General features: G+C 54.0%; 1 protein-coding gene across 2 annotated transcripts; it reads right to left on the bottom strand.

Annotated features, from left to right (window-relative positions):
- Positions 1–548: 548 nt before the first annotated feature.
- On the bottom strand, positions 549–7,828 carry LOC107121445 (zinc finger protein 384-like). 2 transcript variants are annotated; one of them, XM_015424354.1, is made up of 7 exons: positions 7,608–7,828; positions 6,841–7,023; positions 5,901–5,979; positions 2,995–3,153; positions 2,748–2,861; positions 2,053–2,178; positions 549–1,627 (listed from the first exon to the last, which is right to left on the bottom strand). In XM_015424354.1, exons 1-6 carry the CDS (start codon positions 7,823–7,825, stop codon positions 2,056–2,058), a joined length of 876 nt encoding a protein of 291 aa, XP_015279840.1. In that variant the 5' UTR covers positions 7,826–7,828; the 3' UTR covers positions 549–1,627; positions 2,053–2,055. The 2 variants fall into 2 exon arrangements, with proteins under 2 accessions (XP_015279840.1, XP_015279839.1); XM_015424353.1 differs by lacking the exon at positions 549–1,627 and having other exon boundaries at positions 1,700–2,178.
- Positions 7,829–8,031: the final 203 nt, after the last annotated feature.

Below are 8,031 nucleotides of genomic sequence, written 5' to 3' on the forward strand. Positions count from 1 at the left end.
TTGCTGCTGGGCGTGGTCAACTCAGAAGCCAGCCGGAACTCCGTTCCTGTGCGTTCCTGCCCAAAAATAGCCCTGGAGACAGCCTTGCCATTCTGGTTCAGCGGCCGATTCTCCCGACCCCAAGCACCTGCTGCCAGGCATTCCCAACTGAGGAGCTGAGAACGTGGGGGTCGTGCGCCAAATGGCGAATGCTCATTTCCACATAACTGGAACTACCCTGCAAAATCCCAACAAGTCCCTCCCAAGTCATTCCACTTCAAAAAAGAAAGACAGCAGGGTAATTCGATGTGCACAATGATGACAACAGACACAAAGCTACCTCGGAGGAGGCCGGGTAATTCACACCTGAAGATGAATGGAAGTGTGGGATTTTGGCAGACAACCCCAAACCGACTGCTGAAGCGTAGAGACGCTTTGTAGTATTCATACTCATGCCCGACACACAGGAGCACACTCCAAATTCACACACACCCCACAGTGAAACCACAATCATGAGCTATTTAAGCACTTGCCCCTTTTAATTTCAGTGGGGCTAAGTGGAGGTGGTAGGAGGTGTTGGGGGAAAGACTGCAGGGTCCAGCTGTTTCTTATAGAACTTTGTCTTTGCACACCAGTTATTTCCAGCACTGGGGCCAGCAGGGCAGTGTGCACAGAAGGTGGACCATGTACCCCCACGGGCCAGACTCTCTAGTAGGTGGGGAGTGGAAAAGAACACATGATCCTCACCTTTCTTGCCTGGGGTACACACAGCTCCTGCCAAATACCATTCACACAGGAAAAAAAAACATATACATATCGGAACCCATTTATTTTGATGCACCAATATTAAACACCCCCCTCCCTCCTGGCATTTGTATGCCCGTTAGGGGTCTTTTATTTATTTTACTTGCCTTGAAACTCAATTAGATTTGTTTTCCTGTTCTCCTTTTTCTGCCCTCTGTCATCCAAGCGAGATGCAGAATACTGAAATGATGGCATAGGGAACCACAATATTAAAAACTGGGCGGGGGGGGAGAAGTGAGGGAGGAGAGGAGAGCAAAAAAAATTATCAGGGGGACATAACGTGATGAAAATGGGGGGAAGCAGGGCTTTAAAAAAGAAGGATTGAATTTTTTTTTTTAAAAAAATTCCAAAGATAATGCGTTTTATAAACACAGATAGAAACAGTTACAGCAAGGAACAGAGCAGGCTGGGTAGGGTAGGGGTGTGAATAGATATCTATGTATATTTATATATCTATAGATATATATCGATTCAATGGGGGCGGAGGGCTCAAGTCTTTTCTTTTCAATATTCCCTCCCCTTGTCGTTGGTCTCCACGCAGGGTGGGAGAGACCACTTCTGCCGTCTGCTGTCCACCAGCGTCCACCCTGCGGAGGATTCCGTGGGCTCCTGCTGTCCCAGGGGACCGCCGCGGGCCCCCTCGCGAGTCCAGTCTGCCTTGGCGACGCGGAAAGCGAAGGAAGCGTCTGGACAACCATGCCATGAGAGGAGAGGAGCAGCTCAACGGTCTCCTTTCCCGCTGGCCCCACGAAAGGATCTCCTTTTAGCCGCCGGGGGGTGGGGAGAGGCCGCAGCCGGTGGCATCTGGGGGGAGACGGGAGGACCACCGCTTCTGCCCCTCTCTCTGGGAGAGAAAGCGAGAGAGAGGAGACCACGTTCATTTTGGCACTCGTTACCACTGGCTGCTTTTCTTTCCTTTTTTTTTGGTTTGGACTTTGCCGTATTGGGATGGTGCGGAAGCTGCAAAAAAAAAAAGGGTGCGAGACCCACAGTCTCTCCCCTCCCCCTTCCGAGTCCTTTCAGAGGTGGCTGGAGTGGGAGGGGGGGCGGCAGACGGAACGCAGCCCTCCACAATGCTCAAGGAGGCCGACGTGAGTCCAGGCAGACCTCCGCCCCCAGCAATATCCCTCATTTCCTTTGTCCCCGCGGTTCTGCGCAAGAGGTACATCTGGTGCGTGGCCCTGGAGCGGTAACTGCTCCTCCCCCTCGTAAAGAAGGGAGGGGGGATTAAAAAAGAGAGAGAGAGCCAATTTTCTCCACTCGACACACCCTTCAGGAGTCTCCCTGTTGCGTGCCCTCGGTACTCAGCAACCAGCCAAAGTTGAAGTCCCTCCCGTCCGTTAGCCACCCCTCGTTCCTCATCAGGTACCAGAAGGGAGACGGGGGCGCTTTCACCTTAAAAAAAGGAGACAGAAATGGGGGGGGAGGCCTTCCTTTGACAAACCAAAGACGCTCGCCGAAGGAAAGGACCCCTCCCCGACAAAAAGGGAGCTCCTTTCCCCCGATTCGAGACTCGCCACAGTGCCCCCGGAGGCGTTAAGGGTCGCCGGCGAGCAGGGGGGGGAGGCCATTAAATGGATATGACCCACCCGTTCCCCTCCCCCAGAGGGAAGCTGTGAGAGAAGAGGGCCAGAGGCTGTCGTGTGAGAAGAGGCCATCGCATAAGAAATGCCCCCTAGAGCACGGGCTCTGCACCACAAGTTTTCCACTCCCTTCTGCCAAGGTCTCTAGGAGCTAGAAAGGTGTTCCACTTGGATGGTGCTGGTGCTAACTGTGAGACAGATGTCCTTGTGGTGCTCTGAAGTCTTGTAAGGGGAAAGGTCAAAGGAACACTGGGGCGGGGGGTTGGGAGGGTTGTCCCCGGACGGGCCCCCCGCCGCCCCGCCACCCTGTGACTGGAAGTGCTGCTGCTGCTGCTGTTGCTGCTGCTGTTGCTGCTGCGACGCCTGTGTTTGAGCTTGCACCTGCGCTTGCACCTGGGCTTGCACCTGCGCCTGCACCTGGGCCTGCACCTGGGCCACTTGCTGCTGGGGGTCAGGGATGTTGTGTTTCCGCATGTGCTTCATCAGATACGTCTCCTGCGACAGAAGGGGGGGGGGAAACCAGAGAGTCAGAGAAATAAACCTGGCAAGAACCCGTCTCTCCCAGGGCTGCTTCAGTTCAGTTCCGCAGTGCTCCCCTCCTCCTCCTCCAGCACAGGGCCGTTCTTACCGAGGTGTAGGCCCGATTGCACATAGAGCAGTTGTAGATCTTGGCGTGCTTCACTGTGTGGGTGGCCAGATGAACCTCCAGCGAGGCAGCGTCTGTGTATGCACGGTGGCAATTGTGGCACTTGAATGGTTTGTCTTTGTTGTGTTGCCGTCTGTGCGACTGCAAGAGACAAGGAGAGAAGAGGGGTGTGTGGAAGTTAGATTGACTGATGCCTCCTGGTATTGACCCTGAATTCAAAACCCAGAAGCCACAGCTCTGTACTCCAGTTTGCAAAGGTCGTCCTAGACATTTGGGATTCCCAACCTGGCACTGGCTTGACATCCTGAAGTTTCAATACACTCCAAAGCAGTACGTCTTATGTCTCTCTCCACAGCAGTGACAACGGAAAGATTTTAATTAAGGGGACGGTTCACGCGTATATTTATAGAATTCATCATCTGCGGCTGGAAAGGCACCCGAAAGATAATGTGTACCGAAGTTGTACAAGCAAGACATGGGTTCTCTAAAGACCTTCTAGCCCTCTTTGCTCTGCCCTGGGCTCCTGGCAGAGAAGGATGTGGCAGCTGCTGCTGCACATGACCTCCAGCACTAGCGGCGTTTGCTAGCAACCTCTAGCATCTCCAGTTCAAGGGCCACCACCACAAGGTGACTGCTGCAGTGTGGACAATACTGGGCTACAGGAACCAATGGCTTTGACTCTGTACAAGTCCACGTTATGCGTGCGAGACACTGATTTCAGGACTGAGTCTAGTCCCTGGCCTCTTAGATCTAGGGGCTCTGGGGCAAGTGATGCTCTGTCTTCTTGGTGCTTGGGGGGGGGGTCAACAGTGGGAGGGCTTCTAATGTCCTGGCCCCACTGGTGGACCTCCTGATGGCACTGGTATTTCTGGCCACTGTGTGACACAGAGTGTTGGACTGGATGGGCCTTTGGCCTGATCCAACATTGGCGTCTCTTATGTTCTTATGTTCTTTACGATTTAGTGCTTTAATTTTAATTATTGCTTTCCACCTTCACGCCCGTAAAATCACTACGAGGATTATTATGAGCCACGAGCATTGTTATGACTCCCGCAGCTCCTGTTACGATGAGTAACAGTACGGACGTGGCCTTATATTCTTCACTCAATCCAAAGAAGGTATCGGAAGGATAATGAGATAATTTTTTTCACCCGGGATCTCATATTCCATTGCACACATTTGTGTTAATCGTGAATAATCTGTTACAGATTATGGACGAACAAAAGGAAATACTTCTTTACATAGCGAGTGATTAAAATGTAGCATTTGCTGCCGGAGGACACAGTGATGGTCACAGGAACAGACAGCTTTAAAAGGAGGACTAGATGGATTCAAGGAGGATAGGTCTATCGGTGGCTACTAGCCATGGTGACTGAGAGGAACCTCCACGTTCAGTGGCCGTCAACCTCTGAATCCCAATGCCAGGAGGCAACATCAAAGGAAAGTCTCAGCCTCTATGTGCTGTTGTTGGCCCTTCAGAGGAACTGGCTGGCCACTGTGTGAGACAAGTTGCTAGACTAGAGGGACCACTGCTCTGATCCAGCAGGGCCCTTCTTACATTATTATGCTGGATATTTCATTGATCTTGTTACACTGATTTTGGACTACCTCTTTATCACAAAAAGATCTGATAATTTTATACACATGAGTATACTGGTTCACACTGCACTACAGTTTTCCGCCTGAGATCATTACATTCCAGTGGGTTATTATTTTATATTCCTGCCTTTCTTGGGAATTCTAGGGAGCCCTGCCCTTGTTTTAGCTTCCCCCCCCCTCCACGTTCTATCAGCTGTACTCCCATGAAAAGCACTCTGATCAATCTATCTGAACTCTCGTGCCTTCGTTCCACCAATTTCTCTTCCTGTTCTGGCCATTTCTGTTTCCGTTCTCCCACCCTTCCCCAGCTCTCTGCATCTCAAACGGATCTGCACAGTGGGATGCAGAAAAACACCCATCCTACAGCTTCTTTCTCTCTCCAAAATCCTCAAGTGAGAACCCAAATGTTAGAACAGCCAGCATTGCTTTGCAATCCCTTTCGTACTTTCAACGCATGCTGAATCTGTGCACAGACATATGGTAACGGATCTTTCTTCCCCTTTGTGATACCCGGTGAAGCCGGAGCAACTGCTCGGACCTTGTGACCATTCCAGGGGTGCCAAGATTCACATGGGTGTTAAGAATCAGTCACCTAAACTGCAGAGATGTTCTGAGCTACCTATTGGGGGAGCATCTTACCAACTATTACCAACCCTCTTGCGACTATTGCATGAAATTAAACACTAGGCCAAAGCGCACAGCAATAACAGAAAACACCCACACAGGAGTGTTCTTGCTCACTCTTTAAGAGAGACATGCGTTTTAAAGCCCTCGATGGTTCCCTGAAAGCAAAGCACCTGAAGGAATTTTATTTCAAAGCAGTAAACCCACGGCACGACGAGATGGCCGTTTCATCTGCTGCACAGTGCCCAACAAACCTTTATCAATCGTAAACCTACAACACTAATAATAACAGCCTAATAGCAACGAGCTAAGATTTTGTTTTCGATTCCACAGATTGCAGGAAACATCGTCAGGATTCTTCTAAGTCTGTCAGCTTCCTCTTGCGCAAAGTAACTCTTCTGCCTGTCACCCCGGGCTCTGTCCACGATCATGCCTTGCCGGACTTCCTTTTCTGCACTTTCGGTTCCAGGGCACGAAGGAACAAGCTCTAGGGTGCATCAGGACTTGGCAAGGGCAGCAACGCCACTCTTCGCCTGTCTCTCGCCTGAGAGCAAGTAATGCCCTCCCCAGCAGCTGTTGCTTCAGAGATTCTGGAGGACAGGAGGGACGCACATGTGTCCACCTACTTTCCCAAGGGGTAGCACGGAGCAAGTGTGCACTCTTACCTGCAGATTGGAGAGCTGTGTGAAAGCCTTCTCACACCCCGGGTGAGCGCATTTATAGGGCCGGTCTCCAGTATGGATCCTACCACGGGAAAATAAAAAAAAAACAGCGCCAGAGCAAGGATTACAAGAAGGAAAGAAACCAGCACCGAAGCCCGCTCCCGGACGCGAAGCCGCAAAAGCCCCGAGACCAACAAGCGGAAGAGAGACGACCCTCCACCAGCCCGGCCTCACCTCAAGGAGCCCCAAGTACCCCCCCCCCAGCTTCCTCCAGCTTAATCTGGTTAGCTAAGGGGGAAAGTGTGCTGGGTCGTGCAAAAAAGAGGCGAGCGGAGGGGTCAGCAGCTCACAAGCAAGAGGGAAGCTCAGGACTGTCACAGTCACCTGCGGCACTGCCTGGAGAAGGAGATCTGCGTCCCCAAGCCGAGCGAGTTGGGTGGTTTTACATGGCCCTCCAGAACACAACCAAAAGGGATGACCCCACAGTTCACCTGCTTTCTCCCTTCCCAGCACCAATAGCCTCCCACCCCACAAGTGCCAGGCTGAAACGGCTCAATGAAATACCATGTGACTTTCTACCCACCCCCCGCAATGCCAATGGAGGCTTCTGCACAGTCCACCTCCTGCCACCCCTCCGCTTCCCTACCCAGTGGGATCTCCCTGGCCCATGCCTGCCTTTCTCTCTCTCTCTCTTTCTCTCTGGGGCTCCCTGGGTGGGGTGGGGGTGACAAGGGTTCCTGGGGCCACAACACGCCAACCTCAGCCCTCTCCTCTGCAGCCCCCACTCCGTCTTCTCAGGCGGGCCGCCTCCTTCTGTCCGACACAGCCGCCCGCCTTCCCCGCCCGCCCGCCCCCCCCTGCATGCTTGGCGTGCGTGCTCCAAAAAGGTGCATGCTGACGGCACGGGGGGCCAGGCTGGGCCCCCAGCCTCCTTGGCCCTTACCGTGTGTGCTGCTGCAGGTGGGAGAGCTGGCGGAACGCCTTCTGGCAGTAACGGCACGTGTAGGGTTTGACCCCCGAGTGGATGCGGAGGTGCTGGGCCAGGTAGGACGTGTTGGCGAAGCTCTTGGAGCAGTGGGGGCACTTGTGCGGCTTGACAATCGCCGTGTGGAGCTTGGAGTGGATCCTGCCGAAGAGGAGGAGGAGGAGCAGGGGCAGCAGTTGGACACGACCGCCAGCGGGCTGGCAATGACAACATGATGAACGGCACCATGCTGTCTGGGGACGCCAGAGAAAACCCAGGTCGGGCCTCGATGCCGTGAGCTTCCCCGGAAGGGAGGGAAAGGCCGAGGCCCAGCTAAACCGGGGGGGGCCAGAGAGAGGAGATGTAGCAGTGGCAGAAGTGTGTGTGTGGGGAAATCTAGGGCCGGAGGACCGGGGAAGGAAGCTGCACTATACGTTTTAGGGTGGAGTGGGAGAAAGGCTGCCGACCCTGCAACTCCCGATTTCACAGACCCCTGCCTCCGACAGCTAGACAGCCCTTCGGCTTATCAGGGGCGGTCCCTGACCTTGCACCTGCCCGCCGATGGGGGACCCGTGAGCACACAACAGGGGAGGGGGTGCCCTGACCCGCCACACAACCTAAGGGAGACCACCACCTGCGGCAAACGGGCAGAGCTGCCCCGAGCAGTCTCCCCAAGCTGAGATGCCAGCGGGCATGCATTGTGGACGGCGTTCTTCCCCTGCCCGCCCCGCCTCCGCGGCCCGTACCGTGTGTGCTGCTGTAGGTGGGAGAGCTGGCGGAACGCTTTCTGGCAGTAGCTGCAGGTGTAGGGCTTGGCCCCCGAGTGGATGCGTATGTGCTGGGCCAGGTAGGAGCTGTTGGCGAAGCTCTTGGAGCAGTGGGGGCACTTGTGCGGCTTGGCCTCCGTGTGGGATTTGGAGTGGATCTGCATCTCTGACTTGGAGTAGAAGGTCAGGGAACACATCCGGCACCTAAAACCAGGAGGAAAGGAGGAAGAGAGAGAGAGAATCATGCAAAAGGAGCAGGGCAATTAGGTGCTCTCCAACGCCACCTATGGCAGATCAGGGGAAGGCGCCACTCCGAGGCGGAGACTATCCCCGTTCCTGGGAGATGGCCCAGCTCCAGTGTTCTGTGGTTCACTGCTAGTTCCTGGAATAGATTCCCACAGGG

Source organism: Gekko japonicus, unplaced genomic scaffold (genome assembly GCF_001447785.1).
Source record: "Gekko japonicus isolate JY-2015 unplaced genomic scaffold, Gekko_japonicus_V1.1 scaffold4331, whole genome shotgun sequence".
In the NCBI taxonomy this organism is placed as follows: domain Eukaryota; kingdom Metazoa; phylum Chordata; class Lepidosauria; order Squamata; family Gekkonidae; genus Gekko; species Gekko japonicus.